General features: G+C 35.7%; 2 protein-coding genes across 2 annotated transcripts; one reads left to right on the top strand and one right to left on the bottom strand.

Annotated features, from left to right (window-relative positions):
- The first annotated feature begins 1,569 nt into the window (after positions 1–1,569).
- Positions 1,570–24,880, top strand: LOC137585158 (ras-like protein family member 10B). Its single transcript, XM_068300817.1, is given in 8 exon segments — positions 1,570–1,776; positions 6,363–6,448; positions 11,651–12,194; positions 16,216–16,338; positions 20,340–20,453; positions 20,554–20,667; positions 20,814–20,881; positions 20,954–24,880. Coding segments are annotated over 6 exon segments (948 nt in total). The 5' UTR covers positions 1,570–1,776; positions 6,363–6,448; positions 11,651–11,834; the 3' UTR covers positions 21,123–24,880.
- On the bottom strand, positions 4,687–6,241 carry LOC137585157 (casein kinase I). Its single transcript, XM_068300816.1, has one exon. The coding sequence runs from the start codon at positions 6,137–6,139 to the stop codon at positions 4,883–4,885; it is 1,257 nt and encodes a 418-aa protein (XP_068156917.1). The 5' UTR covers positions 6,140–6,241; the 3' UTR covers positions 4,687–4,882.
- Positions 24,881–25,019: the final 139 nt, after the last annotated feature.

Below are 25,019 nucleotides of genomic sequence, written 5' to 3'. Positions count from 1 at the left end.
ATCGAGTGATAATAGGAATACCAGGTAATTAATCATCAAAATATACTAACTATATATACAGTAAAAATAAGCAAATTTGGCACTGTCAATAATAAATATATTGAACTGAAAAACTAATAAATTTCAGACAATAGATAAAAAAATAGAACTAGTCTCGATGTGTGGATGAAGATTACATGTATAAAATTGATTGGAGATTCTTTCTTCTCTGATTTGTATCCCAAGGACAAAACTAATATACTCGTTTTGCAAGGGTATAATAATTTGCGAAATCCATCAAATTGCTCATAAGTTACGAAATCTGAGCGTATTTATGCACATACACCAACTCACATATCGAGATATGTATGCATAAGTGGCCCACAAAAAAATGGAAATCAATAGAAACAACAAATAAAAGAAAAATCTGTTAGGTGACAAACAAAAAGGCGGCAAAGTTAAAAATTTTAGATGAGCCATACATAGCAGCACAAGTCGGTGTTTGTGGATAGGAAAACAAATGTTGACATGCTTCTTAGAATCCCTTAGAACAGGCGTATGAAAATTTATTAATATTTATTTCCCACCCGTAAAAGATTCCTAAAAATGGCAGACAAGCAAGCAGCAAGCAGGAAGAGCCATATAAATTGTTTCAGTGTGTGTAGAAAGAAGAAAGAAAACGGCTCCAGCTACGAGTCATGCCAAGACAGTGTCAAAAGTTAACATTAGATTTATAAGCCATTTTGTATTTTTTTGTTGCCTAACATGTATGTGCGTATAGATATGTAAGCAGGTCAATGCTTTTAGCTTGGCCAAAATTCTTAACAAAGAAGTCCGTGCATTCGCATGGTATCTTTCTCTAACTTGTTTTTGCCCACCTATACAAAATATTCCTTTCATGACAACACACACATTGTCACTTTTACCCCCCCTTACTATATCTCTCTCTCTCTCTGTATACTGTGGGAGTTTGTTTCTTGCTCGCCACAAAGTTGTCAGCACGGCAACTAAACGCGTTTTGGTCTTGTGGTTTGATATATACACATACATTTGTCGAACACTGTGCAAATGTTCTGTTTAGTATAACACCTTCCTCTTTCTAAGCTAAGCTCGAAATTCGAAATTTAAATAGCAACACGGGGAATAGAAAATTGCGCATGCTCCAGTTAAAGGCAGAATGAATATAAGAGCAATATATGTATTAACAGAGTTACCAAGTAAATGACTACTAATTTTTAGACAATAATATAAAAAAAAAAAAATATTAATCAAATATTTCTATAAATGGAAAATCAGAATTTATGATTGTTCGAGTTTTGAATCCTTGATACTAAACATTATTGACTTTATTGTGCAACGTGGCAACTCCACTTTGCACATCGCACTGTTAAATAAAAAAAACAAACATAAAGGACCTCTCAATGGTCACATTTTCATTTTCTCCATCACTCTCATTTGTCTCTCATTGTCTCTCTCAGTAAGTTGGCAAGGATTTTTCTAAGCGAGAGCAGCAGCAGCAGCAGCTGGTTAAACATGTATAAGGATCTCGCTGCTGTCAAACCACATCGATTTGAAGACAGTCAAAAATGGTCCACCGAAGTGACATGAACAGCATCCGGCAAAATATTTAAAACACGTCTAATACAAATTTGAAACGAACCGAAACGGAATCGAAACGAAACCTAAATCGAACCGGGACAATTCTAAACAGTGTCAACAGCAACAATGCAAGCAATGTGAAACGAAATAGAAATATAGTTTGTTTGATTGTGTGTGTGTGTGTGTGTCCATGTTGAGGCAAGTCTGCACGTCTCTCTCTCACTCTCTCAACATTTATTCGTGTATGCGTATGTACATATGTATGTAAGTGTGTGTTGATGACAACGACAAATGTCCATGTCTCCAGTGGTATGGCTGCTCCTTGTTAGCGGCAAAAGAATTATCAGAAGCACAGAAATACCAAAGTCTGACTAATAGAAAAATGTGCCAAATCACTTATAAGCACACTCACACCCACAAGCACACACACACATCCTACACGCATACTCAATAGTTAAATAAATATGTATGTATATGTGTCTGTGTGGGTTCGAATTATGCAGCGTTAGTTACATAAGTTATCATCATCATCAGCAGCAGCAACAGCAGCAAGCAATCTAACCCATCACTGCTTGTCCAATAGGACTGTCACCATTAACAATGAAAATCACATTTTTCTTAGCCTTAAATGTGAAACAAACGAAAAATTTCACCCACTAACAGTAGCACTCAACACCATAAAACCAAAAGAGAGGGGCCATATTCTAAAGCTATACAACTGTTCATTTAAGCTTCTAATGAGTTAAAAACAGATTTATTTATTGATTAACTTCAACGAATTGATGACAGAAAAAGTTGTCTAAATTACCAAACCTTTGTGGATAGTCAGATTTCGCATATTCTTTTATCTTGTTTTCTTGTTATCAAATGCCTATACCGATTTCCTGTACTGGGCATGCTTTGAGTTTGCCTGAATGTCTGCAATTGCAAGGAGCAATGTAACCAATTCTCTTAATTCACAATTCCCTCTGTAAACTTTAATTTTGTTAACAAGAGAAACAGAATATGCGAAGACTAGTCTATCTAAAAAGTAGAAAACAAAAAAAGGGTAAAAAGAACTTTAGTACTTTATAAGACAGAAATTTGAAATAAACTCGATTACTATTTGAGAAAGTATCTTAAAAGCTTCAAATATTATTCTAAATCGCTGTTAGATCGCAAATGTTGTTTTTCATTACAGAGCATTTAAGTAGTCAGCGCAGCAAAAAACATGTAGTCAAGCATTTAGTCTACTTTGTTTCCCACGCAATTAGAAATCCACTTCCCGTGCATAACCGATTAGAGACACGTCAACCCTTTGCTTTGGATAGGATTTTCTCAATGTTTTCTGGGAGCCTTCTCTTCTCTTTTGTTTTTTTTATCCAACTAAGCATTAGCTAAATGTTAAACCGCACACACACAGCGGCAGTTTTTCCCAGGACATTAATAATGTAAACACTTCAACAACGCCGAAGTAAAATTTCGTTTGGCCATGAGAACCAACAGCAGCAGATGTTTTACCTCCCATTCAAAATTTAGCCCTCGAAAGACAAGAAGCTTGAAATGTTGTAAATTACGAATTCAAAATAGCGCCCAAAAACGGAAAAGGGAGATAAAAATATAGGTGAAATATTTTTCTTCATTGAAGAAGCCCAAATAATTGCCTTTGGACAACGCCTAACAATTAAGAAACCATTACAAAAACGGAGCTCTGAAAGTGGAATTTGTAATATCCGTTTACCCTACCAGTTAACTAACAAAGTTAACTGGAAAAACAGAATCGCTGAAAATGACAAATGAGAAACTTGGGAGAAAATACCAAATGAGGAACTTAGATAATGTTGAGGCAGTTATAAGCAAAACGGACTAAAGGGGGACAAAAGCACAAAACAAATAAAAGATCGAACTGTCCTGATAAAATAAAATAGGTAAAACGTAAAACGGAATGTGTAAGTTATTAAATATAGACACAAATTGAAGTAAGTCGTCTCGCCGACTTTGTTTTTTCATGCACCAAGTAAAGCAAATGTTTTAAAACCCGGAAAACGGAAAATCCCACAAAAAAATCCGCAATACTATGTGTGTGGGTGCCATTAGGCATGCATGCAACTTCTTGAGCTGGAGATTTCAGAGCAAATGTCCTTCCTCAGCCAAACACAAATAAAAAAACACCCTAAAATGTCATATGACGACTTGGCTATACCCTTATTAGTCAAAACTCTATTCTTGAAACGTTGACACTTGTAATCAAATATTCCAAATCAAATGTCCGACTGCAATATTTTAAAAGTACGTTACTTTTGGCAATACTTAGACGCACGGTCGGGTAAGAGCTGGACATGCTGACATAGTATATGTTATAAAAAGATAAAAATACCATTAAAATTAGTATTTCCATTTTGCTAGGGCATTAAAGCAAGTACAAACAAACATGCATAAAATGAGCAAGAAAAAATTAAATGAAGTGGGCGTTAAACTGGGCGGTGCACAGTCCCTGCCAAGTTATTTATAGATTTTTGCAAGTAGACACTCACAACCTTACACATACATTCATGGACTTCTTATGAGCCTCTAAAGAATAGTTCAGGCCAAATCGCTTTGAGGTTGTAAAGATGGTGTACTCCGAGTGTACCATTTCCTATACTTCAGCGCGACTAAGCCAACTACTTTGACTTTCCTTGTCTTGGCTAAGTTTTACACAAGGCATTTAGCTAAAGGATATTCGCTGTCCATTTGCCATACGTTCTCATTTGTTATCCTATGAATTATTTCTATCTGTAACACGTCTTATCATGTCTTCTAATTAACCCTTTTATTAACATACTTTTTGGCAAGGACCACATGGCTGCTGTAACATATGTATGTAGTTCAGCATAGTAGTTCGTAGGTTAAGAGTTAGACTTTGCCATATCCAATCGCAAATTAGCATCATAAACTAAAATTCAACAATTTGTCTAGATTTCGACCTTATTGAAGTTAATCAAAAACTTTGTTTTAGCGGGGCTTCAGGTCAACAAAATACAAATTTTAAGCCTGTAAGATCCAGATTACCAATCTAATCCAATAATCGTGATTCGCCTTTTTAAAAAAACTTTCCCTTTCTACTTTTGTTAGTGCATTCAAAGGCGGTTTTTGTTAATATATTTGCATTTGCAATATCAAGTCTTTTGTATTTGCCAAGTGTGCGATCCATTAATTTGAAGAGGACAACAGAATAAGAATGGCATAATGACAAATAAAAATATGTAGGCTTGTATGTATGCATGTTTGTGTGTCTTCGCATCTTAATTATAACAAGAAAGATCAGTAAATGTTTAGCAAGTCGCTACTGCTCGACTTCAATGTCCTCAGTTTGAGTTTTCCTTTGAGCTTCCTGCTGTTCTTGTAGTTGGCTCCTTTCACGAAGCTTCTGTTCACGGTGCTGGTGCTTATGATAACGGCAAGAGCAACGTGGCTTTTTCATATTCTCGGATTCCTCCCTCTCTAAATCCACCCAATCGAACAGGAAATCATAATGGAAATAGTTTCGACGAAACAGCACTTTAAATAGTTGCCTCAAATACATGTAGTCCGGTTGTTCCGCAAAATGCAAACTGCGACAATATTTCAGATACATGAGAAACTCGATAGGTAATCCGCCGCAGAGCGAATGCAACGTCATCGAGGATTTCTTTTCGGCGATTTTTTCGTATTTCTGTTGTCTAGATTCGGCCTTAATACCCTGCCATGGTAAATGTCCTCGGCGAAAATACAGTAATAAATATCCTACAGATTCTAGATCATCCCTACGTCCCTGTTCAGCATAATGGGCTCTAACCGATGCATATCGAGCAGTCCCAACCAAATCGTGATTTTCACTGTAGCCAATATGTCGCTTTGTCCGGGAACTATAGAACTTTTTTGCTAGACCAAAGTCGATCATAAACACTCGTGCACGCTGTCTGCCCAGGCCCATGAGAAAATTATCGGGCTTAATGTCGCGATGAATGAAACATTTCAGGTGGATGTACTCGACCCTTGCCAACATTTGATCAGCGAGCATTAAAGTAGTCTTCATACTAAATTTCCGGGCACAGAAATTCAAAAGATCTTCCAAAGTAGGTCCCAAAAGATCCAGGACTAAAACATTAAAAGCCCCCTCTGTGCCATAGTGCTTAATGTGCGGAAAACCCAAACTGCCCCTTAGTAAGCCATAAATCTTTGCTTCCCGAGGCAACAAAGGATGACTAACCAATGCATTTTCCAACTTTACTGCTACTTCTTCGCCAAATTGAAGGCCACATGCCCGATAAAGTTCTCCAAAAGATCCATGGCCAATGCGACTTAGTAGACGATACTTGCCAGCTACAATTATGTCAGATTTGGTATCGGCGGCAGCTTGGGCCCTGGAACCCGCTGGAGGACGTAATTGAGGTGGCTGCTGCATGTGATACTGAAACTGAGCGTGCTGATGGCGATGCTGCTGCTGGTGCTGCTGCTGCTGTTGTCGTTGAAAACGATTACGCGAATTTTTACGCGCCAAGCGACAGCAACAGCTGTTGTTTTCTTGCTGCCTATGTTCATCGTCTTTGGCAGTTGCCATGTCCTTAGGGAGTTTTCTGGGTTTTTTCTCCGTTCTACGTTTTGAGTTGAAAAATATATGTATCTTGTGTAATAATGATGAGAGTAACTGCAAGACTAATGTGATCAAATGTGTGTGTTCTGATGGGTCTTATTGTTAGAAGTTTTCCCAAACAAAATTCAAAGTTTGAATTTCAAACCCGTAAAGCCAAATCAATAGCATATCCAAAATTTATACTCCGCAGATTGGATGCCTTTTTTTTCTTGATGAGGCTCACATAGTGATACATAGTGTTACATTCACACCACCCATGACGTAGAGATATGAATGGTAAGTACATACCCATAAGAGAAGGGTTATATTAGCCAACAAATGAACCTAAAGAAGTTTTTTGTAAGTTTTAAAAGTAAAAAAATTCTTTAGAAAATGTTCATCTTACTGAATACGTTAAAAAAAGTTAAAAAAAAAAAAATCAAATAATGTTGGAAAACCAAATAATTGTAATTGAAAAAGTAAAAGTAGCAAATGATGGAATGATGAAAGGGATGCCACACAGTCATACTTATAACTCAGTAATGGAGCGAGTGATGCAAAAGGCATACCAATGCCAATATTTAATAAAATATAATTAAATTAAATAATATATTAAAATATAACCTGTGAATTATAGACTTTCTTTGTCCCACTCTCTAGGGTATTGACTAACTCAGCCACTCAAACAAATGCAAACTGCAAGCTTCTTGGTGTAATTGTGTGGGTTTACTTTGTGGCTTATGTTTTTATGTATGAAGCAATATTTTAATGAGCCAGGCCTTTTGGCTTTTGGGCTTTTCACACTCTCAGTCTCGCCCTTCAAATGCAAATTAGTTCAATATGACTTGCTTAGATTTGCAAATGTTCTGCTTACTCTTATTTTGTTCTTGTCATAATGAGAATTTTAATCATGCTGACTATGCGTTACAGGAGTACGCTTCTTTTCTTATATGCCTCTGGTAGTCTGGCCTGATTATCATCACAAGCGAGGACAAATTCGCTGACTCTGTTACAAACACACACAAAAAAAGAAAAAGCCGTGAGAAAGAATGAAAAAATTCATTCTTCAAAAGACAAAAGTCGTTAAAAACGACATACAAATTATGGTGGGGGAAGTTGAGTCTAGAACGATGACAATACAAACCAACAAAAAAGTTTCAGAACATCATTTCCATTGTAAGTACAACACCATGGGATCTACGGTGGTTTCAATTCTGAAAATAAGAATTGGCATACAAACTAAGCGGATGAATGCAGCTGGAGGCTTGAACGATCATTATAGTTACACCAAATTTAAGTATGCCATTATGCCCATTGGCTAAATACATATTCAGTATTTAATTTAATTTTCGCTCCTTTTTCTTAACAATTTACCAATTGTGACACGTACGCCAAGCGAACAACAACTAGGAACCAAGGAACATAATTTCAAAGTGTTTTGGCCATTTGAACACGTTCATCGCAAAAAATCTCTTCCCCCGACCGAAATTTTTGTTTGCTATTTTTAAATTCTGTAGGCGTTACAAGACTTTAATTTTTCAGCCGACTTTAAAACACGTACCGTACATAAAGACACTGGGTGATTAGGTTGGTGTACGGTTGGTAGCCATATGAGTACGGCAAACGTACAACGAAAGCCTGGGAACAGAAACCTGAACGGATGCTTAAACAGACAGGAGGGTTGATTTGCATCAAATTCAACACAATTCAAGCACAAGCCTATAAGTTATAAAACAAGAATATATATTAACTATTGAAAACAGACTAAGAAGGACGAATAGAAAGACTTTGATACCTAGTAATTCAATTAGCAACAATGATTAGATAATCATCTACGCTCTTGTTCATGTTTATATAAGCATATACAGGTAGCAAATTTGTATTTTTTACTCTTGATGTTCCAATGTCTTGTCACCTAGTTTTTTTCTTGCCGTTTCTTAACCTAAACATCGGTACTTCACTTTACCCTTAACCATATACCCACATTTATTTTTACATCATTTAAACGTTTTAAATTTCCAGCTGCGATATGTTTTTATCTTTCCTCTGAAGATGCTGTGAAAATCCGTTGAAATATCTTAGGCCCAAGCATAAGCGGGGTACATATATACATACATATATGTGTGTGTGGGTTTGGGTGGGGATGGGTACGCGTGTGTGTATTTACTTATTTATGTTGGTTTATATGTATGTATGTATGTATGTAAGTATATCTGAGTTGGGATCAACTCGTGCGCAAAACAGTTTAAGCAAAAATTGAATCTGTCTTGCATTTTAATGATTTAATTTTGCATGCGCTAATATCACTAAGGCGCTATTTTTCTTATACTCTCGCTATTCTGTTTTCCCTTTTCTGTTGGTCTAGCTGTATTTCAGCATAATACTGTACTTGCTTTTAAATGGGTGAAGAGTTGCTTTGGACTTGTAAATAAGTGACATACCATTTGATGACATTAGCGAAATGCCTGCTTGAGTTTCTTAGCTGACTGATCTGCGGGCGTTCTTTATTCCCTCCCTATGTCTTATAGGTTCCTCTCTTTTTCTTTTTTTCTTTATATTTTTGCTAAACGAAGCCGCGTGAGTATGTTTTGGCCAAACTTTTATCGTAGTGGAGTGCTGTTTGCCACTTCGTTATTTGATTTTCCACAACAATTTCTCAAAAGGATATGCGTAATTTCCGAATCCAGAAACACACTCGTGCTAATGATGTCCTTCATGTCAACTGTAAGTTCTGTAGTGCTTCCTGCATGACGTTCTGAGAAACACTAACACACACACACACACTTACATATATCCATTCTCAAAAAAATAGAGAAGAAAAGAAAAGAGACAGCTAGAGACCTAGTCCCCAACTTGTAACTTAGGTGTTTTTGTCACGAGTTCAAAATGAATCTGGCTCATCAACGTGCAAAATTTTTCTGCTGATATGTTGACCTGTCTGACCACATGTGCCATTTCGTATACTGTTCCTATTCGGGCTAGATTTTCCAATTGGTTACTGGTTGACTTGACTCATCAGTCTCATACCAAGCTTGACTTTTTTGAAACTCAATAAATATGCATTTTGAGTCAGCTGAATACAGACCTTCTTCCGTAGTTAGTTTTATATACATAAATAGGTACGTCTACATATATGCATGCGTATGTGAATTTATGAAGAAACTTCCGGTGGTGGTATTGCTCTTATTGCTGGTTGACATTGATTCCATTGTGTTGGGTTTAGATAATCCCCAAGCAGTGGCCACATGCATAGTCACAGCACGTGCTCACGCCTGACTACTATAACGTGACTCCACAGGCATCAGCAGTGGCTTTGGCACTGACGTTTATTAAGCGTATATTATCGTAAAAAAATTAGCTTATATAAAGCTCGCACGCAGACAGCGCAGGATGGCAGCGTGATTTAAATGCAAATGACACTAAGTGTAGCATACTTTGCAGAGCTAGTCGCCCTTACATCTACTTTCACTTAAGCAGTTTGGTTACGCTTTATCACCATCTTCAAAATTTACAATTTAGTTAAGAGTAGAAAAGTCAAAAGCATTAATTGTTTTGTTAACCTTGTTTTAAATATATAATATATAAACACATATATTAATATTCGCTTTGAATTTATTTATTTTCTCATTCTCCTGCCTTATTCCACTAAATACGAAAACTGAAGAACTTTCCCATAGAATCGGACTATGACCGTCAGTATTGTAGCAAAGTTTATAAATAAACCAATAAAATTTCAGTGTCAAGTAGCATAAAAAATACACGACTCAAACGTAAAAGCAAACACACACAACGGACAAGTAGCGCCAGCACGACGAAAAACAAAGAGCGCAATAGAAAAAACAGAGCATACAGACAGGCCATGAAATGGTCGTACTTTGAGGGACTGCTTAAGTCTGTCGGCATAAATTTGGTGGCCGACATGGAGAGCACAAATGACAAAAGTTGAAGAAGGGGAGATGGGTATTATTGACAACAGAAAAAGGTCTTACACAATAACTGAATCACAATTGTCTCGGACTTCTACTATGATTTGAAACCGTCTTGCCAAAGATTAGACAGTTGTTAAAGTGGTTCAAAAATATGTGGAAGGTTTTCAATTGTCAGGATTTGGGCACACGCTCTCTAGTAGCTAGCCACACAAGTGACTTGCAAATCTGTTTATGTGCTGTTTCTCTTCATATTGTGAAGAGCTAATCAATCAGTTGAGAGTCCTGTTGTACCTACATACGTTCTGATACTCCGGCCCTTTGTATCAAAACAAATATAAACTTTGCAAAAATTAGAAAGTCTTAAGGTACTGAAGTAATGGCTTAACAATAACAAACAGTGTGGCCAATTTTAATAACACCCATTGATTTAAATCTTAGGAACCAGTCAATGATGCGTTATTTTTAATATTTTTTTTTCCTGCTACTATCTTTTATAAATTCCTCTTATTTACCGTTACTTCAGTTTATGAGTATGTCAGCATTTTGGCGTCAGACAGACTTGTTTATATGCCAAATAATAACAAAAAGATTTTGCTCCACCCATTTGCGCCCCTATCAACTACAGTAAAGGCGGCAGTGGGACTCAGAAACTTTTTGTGTATAAGAATGTTTGTGTGTGTCTATACATAAAGGTGGAGATATGCTGGTGTCAGAGTGTGTGGGTGTTACAAGACTACGCCCATTTGCGGGCGCTTTCAATCATATGAAATCAAATCAACGTTGTCTTGCTGCTGCTGGCATCCTGTTATTAGACCTACGCAGACATATAGCTAGTTGTTATTTAGGAGAAGGCGTCGTAGTCCTTTCGATGACGCATGCTATATTTAGTGAGAGTGGAGGGTAAGTAGGTTAAGGCTAAAGCTTAGATGTTCGCTATAAATAGGGCAGCCATTTTATGGCTGTGTGACTTTTTATCGGCCCTCAGACTCACGGCATATTTTGCGGTTATTAAATTTATTAAGTTTGCCCTGCGCAATGTAAGTAATGTAAGAGCGCTGAAAGCGCTAATGCGGATGAAGGCGAGAGGAAAATTTGGATAATAGATGATAGATGAATTTGTTGACATCATGTCGGCCTAATAAATTGAGTTAAATAATTGCTTTCGTTACATTTAATTAAAGAGAGCCCAACATTTTTTAAATAAAGAACTTGAGAAAGTGGCAAAGGCAAAAAAGCTTTTAAAACATTTCGATTATCATTCTCGTTGTTCTGTTAATAAAATCCAATTTCATGACAAACTTTTCTAATTACGCTGCCTTTAATGTAATTTACATGTTGCCCTAAAAACAACTAAGAAAAAAATCGCCTAATTTTTCACGCTTTGCTTTTTATATATATTTTCCTTCATAAATAAGAACGCAAGAAATTGTGCGTTTTGGTAAAATAAATGAGTCTTTTTTGCCAGAATAGCCCGTCGCATATTGGTAAAATACATTTCGATTTCTTATCACAAAGTTCATATGCTACCTAGTAATTAAATATAAATATTTATATCTTATCTCATTAATAGCGAGCGCTGACTATGCGGCCTGCCTCGATTGCCTTGTCAAGTTGAAACTTAAACATTAATGGGTTTTACTGTACCACAGTAAAAAAAATCCGTCAAGCTGGCGTCGTTAAAGCAAATAAATCGTAAAAACAATAATTACAACAATAATAATACAAATAATCTAAGCAACTATTCTAACAATATAATGTGGAGTAGTACTATATCGCCAACAAACTCGAAAAAACTATTAATCAATAGTTCCCGAAACGTTGATTATGTCGGTAGTAGTACAACAACAGCAAGTAAATTTAGCACTGAAACAACAACAGAAGCAGCGAGTACAAAAACAGCAGCAAAAGCATCCGGAGTTGGAACAGGAGCGAAAGGAGCAGGAATCAAAGCAAGTGGAACAACAACCAAGATTTCAATTGAAATGGAACTTCATATACAAAATAAGTGCATTTCGGCATAGCGCATCACTCTGGAGGAGCCGCCATGGCTGCAAGGCCCCCTTAAAGCCGCATTTTTGGGGGCTACTGGCGTTGGCAAAACAAGCATATTACAGGTTTGTAATACTTTTACTGTTTACTAGACAACTATGTATGTATGTATATCATCTAAAGCTCCAACATGAATTCATTACTATGATAATTACTTTATACATTCAAACAAACTATTCATGTCAATAGTGAAATTTAACATTAACACTGAATGCACATTAATGACACGTAGCACAAATTTATCGCGCTTTTCTACCATTTACTTATTAATAGCCAAGTACAGAGGACCAAGGGTGAAACAGAGAACGAAGTTGGAATAACGAATTAAAAACTTTTATTAGAAGGTTAAAGTTTTAATAGGCTAGTCGACAAAGTCAGGTAGATGTCTCTTTCGTACTTAATACAGCTCATAGCAGCTGTTCTTCTCCCAGCTGCCATTTCTAATTGCATTTGTATGTGGATTCGTGTAAAAGTGTGGGTCTGCCGTTAATTTGATTTGGGCTTCGCTTAGCAAATCGTTTCGGTATCTTTTGTGGTATATCTTTTGTAGTCAGAGAATGGAAACGAGCATAAAGTGAATAGAAACGACAGCGGCAACACATGTGTTTTTGTTTTATTCAGAAAAAATCTGAATAAGTAAAAAGCGACTAATTTAGTTATTTAGTATGACACATAAATGGTTTTTGGCGTACTAGAGATTAGCGTTTATATTCCTCATATGTGGGTTTAAGAAGGTTGTAGGTTAAGTAAATACACCTTTTGTTTACAATACTGAGTAAGACTTAGTCTACTCGACGCCAATTCCCTTTCCTTTTGGCTCGATTTCCACATTTACGCTTTGGCTCTCTGCAAATTCAATTAACTGCAGTCGGCAGTTGGCCGTGTTGCTTGGTTGCAACGTTCCTGCATTTGGTTTTCCATTGCTCTTTATTATTCCTTAGTGTGTGAGCATTTTACAGCTGCTTTTAATGCATATGTGACGGAGTGTGGGTGCATTAATTTAATAGCCGTTCAGTCCCTAACCCCCGTTTCTTCTAACCACGGCACTACGCCGTATTAGACGTAGGAGATTTGTGTTTGAGAATTGTGCAGTTTTATGGCATTTTAAGTACTGGAAAATCAATTTGATCCCGTGTCTGTTTGTGCTTTAATGGCCATTTGTGCTCAAGCTTAAAAAAGGATCAAATAGTCATGCTTTTGGGAAATGGGAAAATCCAGGTTGACTTGAGTTGCGGAATGATTCTAAAATCAGTTGTAATTAAAGGGTTTTCATTACCTCACAAAAAGGAACATTTCAAATTCTGCTTGGACGGACAGCTCACACATTAACATAGGTATATGGCAATCATTACAGTTTGTAAGTCGTAGTTTATTTTTTTAACCATTTACCAATGATAAAATACATTTGGACTTTATATTTAACATTGTTTTCCAAAACTGTAAAGTTATCTCGGACGTTAAGTCCAGCGAAACTTAAAGCCTTGAAAACCATAATCAACACTCAAAAGTATTAAAATTGAAATATCAATGAAAGTAGCCCGCACGTCTATTAGCAAGCTTCCTTCAGTTATTTTAAAAGACTGGGGCAAAGTAATTTTCCACAACATCGCAGGGAGTCAAAGAACTAAAAAGGACAAGGCCAGCAAAGGCATAAAATAAATTTGAAAAAAGGAAATGGGAGAGATACACAAAAAAAAAACTAAAAGCCATCATGAAAAAGGCAGAAAACTGGCAGTGGGTCTGCATTTGTATGTGTGTGTTCGGGTCTGCGCCTGTGTGTGTGTGTTTGTGTATGTGTATGTTTACGCCATCAGAGGGTATCAATGCATGAGACCAATGAGTGACAGGCCAAAGGATATTTAACGCCTGATTGCATTTTAAAGTGATGCCTTGTTATTATCTTTCTTTTTCACTTTGTTTTGCCAGTCAAAGGAGCCATCTCATTGAGAATCTTGTCGCTGGTTTGTATGTGTTATGCGTGAGCGTTTGTGCGTATGTGTGTTTGAATGTCTTCAAGTACCTAAAGTGATAGCTGGCTAATAGTAATAGTTAACATCATTTAGAGTTGATAGGTCTATTGTTCAACCAAACTGGTGTTGCGGCATTTAAATCAAAAAATCGAATGATAACGTGCAAAATTCAATGTGTATGTAACTACTGTACTTCAAGTTCCAATGAACTCACCTTTTCTTTTAAATATTAATATTTGGTGTGTTTCGAAACGTTGGCACCTTTAAAAAGATTCCAATAAAGATTTATAGATTCATTTGAAGTGTGTTTTTCTTGAAAGTCTGAACGTCATATTAAAATTAAATTAAATAAAGGCTTTTTTAAATAAAGGCCCCGACTCATTTCTTTGAGATTTATTTTTATTGAACTGGTAATTGAATAAGAAATGACATTGATGGTCGTTGGGAGCCAACAAGTGTCGTCATGCCCTGGCCAGCTTTAGCCTTTTTATGCTGCTCCTGCTGCGCCATTAAACGCGCTACATTATCTACCACATAAATAACCAGAGGGCCGGGGCTAACTTCGACCGCGTCAAAGTTTGTATACCCTTGCAACTTTTTTGGTAACTCTATCCTTACATATTAGCCATCAATGTGGAAGAACGTTTTATCTAAAAAGGCTTAAGCTTGAGAAAGAAAGGCCTACAATCATAGGAAATAACAAAGATATTGATCAAAGTCACTGTTTTCCACCGATCGTTCCTATGGGAGCTATATGATATAGTCACCCGATCTTTATCAAATTCGGCACAGTCATTAACATATATATTAAATTAAGAAATGTTTAATTTAAATGCAATCGCGTTAAAAGTAACGAAGTTATTTACAAAAGTCACTGTTTTCGACCAATCGTTCCTATGGGAGCTATATGATATAGTCACCTGATCTTGATCAAATTTGGCATAGTCGCTTATAGGCGTAGTAAACTCTCTAATATTAAGTTTCACGACAATAGCTCAGAAAATAACGAAGGTATTGAGAAAGTCACTGTTCGTGACTTGGCCGTTTGTATGGGAGCTATATTATATAGTCACCCAATCTTGATCAAATTTGGCATAGTCGCTTATAGGCGTAGTAAACTCTCTAATATTAAGTTTCACGACAATAGCTCAGAAAATAACGAAGTTATTGAGAAAGTCACTGTTCGTGACTTGGCCGTTTGTATGGGAGCTATATGATATAGTCACCCGATCTTGATCAAATTTGGCATAGTCGCTTATAGGCGTAGTAAACTCTCTAATATTAAGTTTCACGATAATAGCATAGAAAATAACGAAGTTATTGAGAAAAGTCACTGTTCGTGACTTTGGGGTTTGTATGGGAGCTATATGATATAGTGGTCCGATCCGGCTGAATCCGAGATATACAACGCCTGCAGTATATACAAGCCTACGTGCAAAATTTCAGCTCTGTAGCTCTTACGGTCTAGGAGGAGTTTGCGTTGATCCAGACGGACGGACGGACGGACGGACGGACATGGCTAGTTGAACTCGTCTCGTCGTGCTGATCAAGAATATATATACTTTGTATGGTCGGAGATGCTTCGTTCTATGCGTTGCACACTTCTGACCAAAATTAATATACCCTTTTTGCAAGGGTATAAAAACGAGGAACTTTTTTAATTTTTTCAGTCATTGTTTTTCTTGGCTTATGCTATACAAAGTTTGTACGTGTATAACCATCGTGAATGCGAACTGCATTATCCGAGTTACCTTAAATAAAATTACTTTGGCTTATGTATGTTAAAATTAAGGACTCTTGATGTACTTTATGAACTTAATATAGGAAAAGAACCAATTCCATTAATAATATTTGTATCAATTAAAATACCAGATCAAACAATATTCCCTATGAGTTATCAATCAGCATAAAAGTGATTAAAAGAAATTTATATGCATGCCGGAAGAACATTTCCATTTAGTAAATAAATTATTTCAAGATTTTAAATACAAAACAAAAGAACAAAAAAATATTAATATGTGTGTTAAAATCTAAGCTAATTCTTCGCAGACTTTTATAGGCATACCCTTTAACAATAATTCTCATATTCTATTTGCCTTTTACGTGTTTCCTTTAGCAATTTTTCTACCATGACTTTCCGAATTCTTATCAAACAACCACTCGGCGAAAGATTTACAAGAACTGTTTGGTTTGCGATACCTGCATACGTGAGCTAATGGTACTAGACGTTCCGCCCCAGGTAAGTTATTGTCGCGTTATTAAGCTAAAAATGTAGTTGTCCATATCTAATTTTGAACATTATCGTATACCCTTGCTTGTTTGGTTCACTCACTTACTGACTTACTTACACAATGTTTATTGAAGTTCACAATAATATTTTATAGAATCATAAATAAATTTATGCGAAATTACAACAGGCAACCTACAGTAGCTGCAGTCTTTGGACCACCTGCCGCCTTCTTATTAATATTCCTTAGATGGCGACTACGGTGAAGTCTGATTTTGTTTCTATCTCTTTGCTGTTTCACCGCCTGATGGTGCTGTCTAGACTCAAGCTGCTGCCAATGCAGTATTTTCATTACATGCAAAAGGTTTTTATTTTCCCGCTGCTTCGCATAAGCAACAGTTTACCATAGGCAACATTTATGGCAGAACAGCAAGACCAACCACAAAGCAAAATGGGCCGACAGAGAACATTTTGTTTCTTGCCACAACCAAAGATATATACATACATACATGAGATTCAATTTTAAAATAAAATTGTTTTATGCACCAACTCGCATAAGTATGTATATTAATTCTATCTATGGCGACCGATTAAAAAAAAACCAGAGGGCCGGGGCTAACTTCGACCGCGTCAAAGTTTGTATACCCTTGCAACTTTTTTGGTAACTCTATCCTTACCTATTAGCCATCAATGTGGAAGAACGTTTTATCTAAAAAGGCTTAAGCTTGAGAAAGAAAGGCCTACAATCATAGGAAATAACGAAGATATTGATCAAAGTCACTGTTTTCCACCGATCGTTCCTATGGGAGCTATATGATATTGTCACCCGATGTTTATCAAATTCGGCACAGTCATTAACATATATATTAAATTAAGAAATGTTTAATTTAAAAGCAATCGCGTTAAAAGTAACGAAGTTATTTACAAAAGTCACTGTTTTCGACCAATCGTTCCTATGGGAGCTATATGATATAGTCACCTGATCTTGATCAAATTTGGCATAGTCGCTTATAGGCGTAGTAAACTCTCTAATATTAAGTTTCACGATAATAGCATAGAAAATAACGAAGTTATTGAGAAAAGTCACTGTTCGTGAATTTGGGGTTTGTATGGGAGCTATATGATATAGTGGTCCGATCAGGCTGAATCCGAGATATACAACGCCTGCAGTATATACAAGCCTACGTGCAAAATTTCAGCTCTGTAGCTCTTACGGTCTAGGAGGAGTTTGCGTTGATCCAGACGGACGGACGGACGGACGGAGGGACGGACGGACGGACGGACATGGCTAGTTGAACTCGTCTCGTCGTGCTGATCAAGAATATATATACTTTGTATGGTCGGAGATGCTTCGTTCTATGCGTTGCAAACTTCTGACCAAAATTAATATACCCTTTTTGCAAGGGTATAATAATAGCTAATTTCCACGAAGCACAACATCTTGTCTTTATTAACATATATAAAAGTCAATGCATGCACAGAAATAGTGCACAATAATACACATAGAACAATATTTTTGCTTGTATATATGGGAGTTTAATTCTGTGGGAAAATGAACATCGCTTATGTATGTATGTATGTACATAAGTGAAAACCATTTAGGTGGACTCTGACTGCGCGTTATACTTTTGCTGTGCACTTGACGATGAAAAATCTAGCACAATAAACAGGCTGTTCTCCGTTTGGAGACCAGTACAGCCTCCCGGGATGGCAGGAGCATTTGGCCAACACAATGGCTGAAACACAATCAAAGCAACAAAACCAAAGAACGTATACAACAACGTGAACAACAAAAAAACCTTACTCGAAAACAAATTTACGCCAAAATGTGTATGAATAAGTTGAAAAGCATTGAAAGGTGGTCAACTGGGAATTGGAATCAGGGTTAATATGACAATGGATGTCGTTGGCTAACTGCCCGACTGGCAACTGCCTTTTTGTCCACCTCTCAACTCTTTTGCCATCCTGTCCCAGCCATTGACAGTATCGTTGTTTGCTCCGATTCAAATTGTTTTTTTTTTTTTTTTGGTTTTTGGCTTGTGATATTTTTTTTCTCTTGGCAGCTTAACTCATTACCAAATGGGTAAAACGATATGCTCATTTACATATACATATGTATATGCCATTGATTTTGTTCTGACTGTTTTCTATTAAAGTCGCCAGATTTTATTCTTTTGCTGTAATGTCAAAGCCTAAATTGGTAAGATAGTTTAATTAGTTTGATTTTGGTAAAAGAAAGGATCTGGCACTGAGAGGTTAGTCAAGGAGTCTGTCCACTAAAACTACTTTGGTTTTAAGTTAGTCTATGAATAGACCGACAATATTTGCTGGTTGTCTGGTTGCTCTCAGATTGTGGTTTTGCGGTATGCTTCGAGATGGTGATGCTGTTACCCAGCAGGTTCCTTAGGCCTTCAAGGACTCCGTATGTTTGCGATTCGGTTATGAGGCCTTAAGCTTTATAGCACAATAAACTGCCCCAGGATACACAGGCCAAACTTTATGAGTGGCAGTAATTGTGCTTTCATGCGAGTAATGGCGAATAAAAGGAACAACGAGCACCTAAACCTATTTACTTATATACAAATGTAGTACACACTTTCGTAGGCACACCCACATACGAGCAATTTCTTGGCAATTGAAATTAATAAAAATCTGAATATACACATCGTGCTTATACATACTATGTCGTCCGACTGAAATATGCAAAATTTGTAAACAATAATATAAGCATATTTTATGCGCTCGGTAACGATGCACAAATCAAAGGTGGCTTTCGTCGTTTACTTATACATTCGTTTCATTAGAGATCTTAGAGCCGAAGATAAAATACAAATTCAGTTCCCAGAGATTGGGAAACCTTCATTTTCTGTGAAAACTAATGTGATATAAACCCAATCTGATTTATGTATTGGAACAAGGAACGCAATAAAAAGCAGCAGTAAATGGATAACATTGGACTTAAAAGGGGATGTCAATTGTTCTGTTGTCGGCTGACGATCTGATTCACCCATTCCAAAATTGCTTTACAAAGGCGGTAATTAACGAAAACAGAAACGGCAATCCCAAACCGGAAGTAGGGAAAGCGCAAATTAAATTAAATTTAATCAAAAACGTAAATCCAGCCAACTTAGACCAAACTGGATCCTGAGTTCGGGGCTGGCAGACAGCCAGCAACTTATTTGAAATGGCATAAGATACAAACAAGCAAACACTAAATAGACACAACGGCGCCAAGGAATGCCGACTCTTAACTCCAAACAGGAGCGCCAAATTAAGGGCTGGAAATTGGAGGTTTGGAAATTTACGTAAACTTTGTAGATTTAAACAAAACGTTGCTCCAAAAATGTTATATACTTATATTATAAAATCTGCGTGATTTTTGCATTTTAAGTATAAATCAAACGTTTATAATTGCGTAATCCGGACCTGAACTGAACTAAGCATAACTGTGCGCCCGTGAAAAGGTCGCTTTACGAGGTTATCAGCATCTACTGGTTCAGCTTGTCTCTTTTAGCAACTTCTTTTGCTCTCTCTCTATGTCCCTCTCTTTATCGCACACTCTATTTGTCCGCTTTTTCTGAATATATCTTAACTTTTGTTTGCACCTTAAAAGCTGCTGCGTAAATTTAATTAGACCGTTTACTTACTGGCTATTGCCATTGGCGTTTTAGGCCTAGCCAATCAGGCGTCTTATTAACGCTTTGTCCATAAAAGATAGTATGAATCGAATATGTTAGAATAATGCAACATTATTATTGCAAACGACAGAATTCCACACCCAATATAATATGTTTATTATATTTTTAAACTTTTTGGCCCTGTAATAACAATTGAAAATATATTATAAACTGTTTTCTTACCCTTTCACAAATTTGCTATTCATATTCGTGTGCGCCTTTCGAATGTAACGAAAATACAACTCTACCAAAAATGTTGACGTACACAAATAACAAATTTTGGAAAACAAACAATCTTACAAAATACTCAACCAATTGGCATGTAAATGTCAACAGAAGCGATTTCCGGCTGATAACTTTGCTGAATGGAATAATGGACATCCGCTGGGGCTGCGAACGGTGCACGCTTATGTTCTAGTCTATGACATGGGCAATTTGGAAACGTTTCAGGTACTTAGAAATGCAATTATATGCAATGTTGACAAAAATACATGTAAAAGTCTCTGTCTCAGATTTAGACCTCAAACGTTTACATTTTTAAATTTTTCAGTACTGCCGCTCTATGAGAGATCAAATTTTGGACAGTTTCAGTCATCGTGATTTTAGCATAATTGTGGTTGGCAATAAATATGATAATGTGTCTGAGGCGCAGGCCAATTCGCAGGTGAGCATAAATATTATCAGAACTAGTGAACATATAAATAAAACAATGAACATGTGCCAAGGTCATCAACACAGAAAGTGTTTTTAGTAATTTGAAGAGCAATGCAATTAGGACTATAATTTTTCTATTTTTATCCAATTTTTTAGGAGCTCAAGGATATCTCCACACTGGTCCGCAAACACTGGCGCTGTGGCTATGTCGAATGTTCGGCGCAGTAAGTAAATCGGATGTATTTATATGACTACAGTCTAATTCAGTACTTTTACCATTTACATTAAATTCGTAGATACAACTATAAAATCGGAGACGTTTTTCGTGAGCTGATGGGGTGCACTAACAGCGGCATTAGTGTCACAACTGTTGGACCCAGAGCCGGTGGCGTTGTTGGAAGTGGTTTGGTTGGCACTGAGTACTCACAATCAACTAGGAATAAGGGACGCTGTACAATACTTTAGCAACTGTTGCATAAGTTTTTTAAGCAAATGTTTTGATCTAGTGCGTAAAAACAACCCGAGGGAATCTTTGGGTCTTCCACCGTTCTGTGCTTTTGGTTATTTCCTTTTTGCCAAGTGCAACTTGGGCTGATGCATAATTTAGCGTATATCTTTTCCCCTTCTACCCATTGTCCTCTTTATAGCCATTAACTTTAGTTTTTGTTGCTTTAAGGACGCTTTTTGATTTTGATCTCAATTTCTTTATCTCTTAATATCCCCTAATTACTACCAGCCTTATCACTTAAATGGCGTCGTTTACAACTTTTGCACAACTCTCCAATATTGCGATAGGACAATTTCTTTCAATTGCTACTACTTAAAAAGACGCAAACCTAAAAGGTTAGTTTTTTGCAAAATGCTGCATCTGAAGAAGTAAATAATACCATTTATTGAGTAAATTAGTGCTTCAGAGACTTATTTGATGATCGTTAAGTTATCTCACGAGTTTCGTTTTTCAAAAAATTATCTTGTTTTGGGACAAACCCCGGCAAGTAACTTATAAAATTTATAAATGTTTAATTTTTTTTAATGGAACGTACATTGGTAATTAATCCCACCATAATTTACAATACTTAGACCTTGTTATTAACGACAAGAAAAACAAATTGTATTAGTACTAAACAATATTTGTTTGCGATATATACAGCGATATATGCATGTATATGCCAAACGAAGTATAGAATAAATATTTAACATCCTTTAACGTTGTGATCATTTCAAGAATTAAATAATAGGATGAAACACACGCATAAAATAGTCGCTTAAAAGTAAAGTTAATGGAAAAGTCAAAAAAAAAAAAAAATGACTATACGTAATTTTAACTAACATCAAAGTTGAATGAGTTGGTGGAAAATCAATTAAGAATCAGATAAAGATATTATCGGTGAATCGACTCGAATATTTTAATTTTTCATATGACCATTCAGTCCGTAACTCCAAGTCGTAGCAAAAGGATAATGAGAGTCTACTTTCCGACACATATTTGAATTCTCTTTTGGGAGTATCAATAAATTTTCGTTAGATAAATAAGATGTTTTGAATTGACAAGCTTAACAAATTGTAGCATCAAGCCTTAGATTGGAAAAAACAAAAAATTGGGAAAGCAAGTTGAATAATATTGATATTAATATTGAACAGATATAACAAATTGTCAAAATTAAAAAGATGATTAAGCGCACAAAAAGAACGGATAACGATTGTGTTAAAGCTAGATATAGGTTTAGTTTAAAAAAAATAATAATAACAGGATATCATTCAATATGCGAAGTTTTAGAAAAGACATTGGTAAAAAGCCATTCTCACCGGGTTACACTCAGTACCCTAAAAATAAGGTAAAACAAAAAATTACTGTTACGAAGTAGCTTATTAGTTAGGGAAACAATACGACGGATCAGCCTTTCTCTTCCTATCAGTCAGATGGATCTTTTCGAACTTCACTTATCATACTATGACTATTTCTTAACATTTACTCTACTCAACTGAACTCAAAAAAAAAAAGCAATCAAGGCTGACTTTGTACATAAAGATTTCAAAAACTATGCCAAGCTAATGACTTAGACACAAGTAATAAACCAAATACAAAACAAAAATTAGTCATCTACAAGAGTATACTTAACTACCTATTATAATATAAAATTTTACAGCAACATAAATATAAATTATAATGTGTATATACACAAAGTATTATACAGACTACATAAGTACTCCCATTATTAAAAAACTGGGCGAAAACTGCCAACTCCACACAAAGATTGGATGGTCTCGGTTTAAGAATTTATTTTAAGTAAATTACAATAAGGATTAGAATGTGCAATAGCGATAATAATACCAGTATTACAACAAATATTTATTGATCAAAGTAAGCAGTAAAGAGCAATTTGTAGGATTGTGGCTTTATACCAAATAAGACACGTTAATGCTGTACTTTGCTTACTTGTAATATCGTGATCAGGCCTTAACATGTTTATACCATGCAACCGCAGTGTGAATTGTTATATTAGATTCGCCAAAATATACTATATGACAAGCAGTATGAAGCTTTTCGGATCCCATTAATCAGCATTAACAACCAACTCGATCTACCCATGACCGTCAGTCTGTACGTCCGTCCGTATGAACGCTGGTTTTAAAGTCAGCAAAAGCTAAAGTGCGAATTTTTGTTTAAGACACTACACGAATGCGCACGAAGATCATTTAATTTGATTTTTTTTTGAGACTCAAAAAGCAAAAGTCATTAAAATTTGGTTCGTAGATTCGTTCAGTATGCGCGCAAATAAACCATTGCCTCCTGCACATTTCTAACACCCGAATTAAGAATAACTATCTGAATACCAAATTTTACTAAAATCGGACTAGAAATATTGTAGAGTTGGACAATTTAATTAAATTTGATATGGACATTTGATATTATAAATTTCAAATTGGTGTTTCACTTGGTGCATGGTATAACGAAGTCGACGCATCGACTTGCTTACTTCTTTAGATACCCAAGCAATATCACAAACTTAAAGGTTTTTTAACCTATTAATCGTTGAAAGTTTTTGATTTTAAAGTACATTTAGCTCATTTTTATCACTAGTTAGTTATATCAGGTAAATTAGTAAGCTTACGTTTAGATAAGACAGTGTATCAAGGCCGTACGCATTTCAGGTGGCATCAAGGACTATTCCTTTCTTAGCCTTCTTGAAAACGATACGTGGCATCACAAGTTTAAGTTTTAACCACTTAATCCAATAATCTTAGTTCATTAATAGTTGAGCAAACGATGTCAGAGAATTTAGTCATTTAAATATGAGGTTGTTAAAGCAACTACTGTTTACTTCGAACCATAATGGCCGCACATATACATACATGTTTCTGTTATAACTAATTATTGGCTTTTAATTTTCATACAAATAAACAGGAAGGTTCAAAATATAACGCATGTATCTAAGAAAACAAATTTATAGTAATTTTTATGCCACATAAAATTAAAAATACAATACATACATAGTACAATTGTACAAAACGTATGCATTTCGTTATCAAATTTTGTACTTATGATTTTGAAATTTACAGATTCGTCAAAATGGCTGTTAATTTTTTTGGAAAAAAAATATGTAAGACGCAGTAAAGCTAACCATAAAAATGAGAAAACATTACAATAAAAATAATATTCATTGTTAAATAACATTTAAGCAAAACGCGTTGCCTGCAACAAAATGCGATAAAATAAGGAAGAACCGAAAAATAATGCAAAAAAATGCTTGTTAGTTGTTACAAGAGAAAAGCATAAATCATATTAAGAACACATTATTAAAGCTATTATGTATAAGTTTAGAAGACAACAAAAAATAGTTTGGCCAGTTTAGTATTTTATTGTTCAATAATTATCGAGAAATAAGAAACCACGCACTCAAAATAAAGGTAATGTCAAGCAATTTGAAAAGAAAGCCTCAAATCAAGATACACAAAACGCATAAAAACTATATACAACGTAGACAAATCGTACTGAGTACATATATGCAATATGTTAACATATGTAAATATGCAATATGTAAGCACGAAAGCGAATAACCAATTTATGATAATCTTTTGACAGAAACGACGACGATTAATCCATTAGACCTATAGAAAAAGTTTTTGGAAAATAAACCAGACAATGGCGCTATACCATTCATAAATAGAAAAAACAAAAGCGAAAGAAAAATACAAAATAAAGTGATACAAACATGCACAAACCTTCTTTTCATTTAAGCAACACCGACTTGAGGACACCTTATAATAACTCAATAAGTACAGAACAGACAAATTCAGTTATCTATTGATTGAGTGCAAATTAGAAAAATTTGCTACCGTTGAAGTTTTTAAATGTTTAGG

The sequence above is a fragment of the Drosophila tropicalis genome, unplaced genomic scaffold, assembly GCF_018151085.1.
Source record: "Drosophila tropicalis isolate 14030-0801.00 unplaced genomic scaffold, ASM1815108v1 contig_878, whole genome shotgun sequence".
Lineage (NCBI taxonomy): Eukaryota > Metazoa > Arthropoda > Insecta > Diptera > Drosophilidae > Drosophila > Drosophila tropicalis.
This window is presented reverse-complemented; position numbering and strand designations above follow the sequence as displayed.

What these genes read in the sequence shown, in the direction of transcription:
- LOC137585157 (XM_068300816.1), bottom strand. Translation starts at nt 6,139, where the DNA reads ATGGCAACTGCCAAAGACGATGAACATAGGCAGCAAGAAAACAACAGC.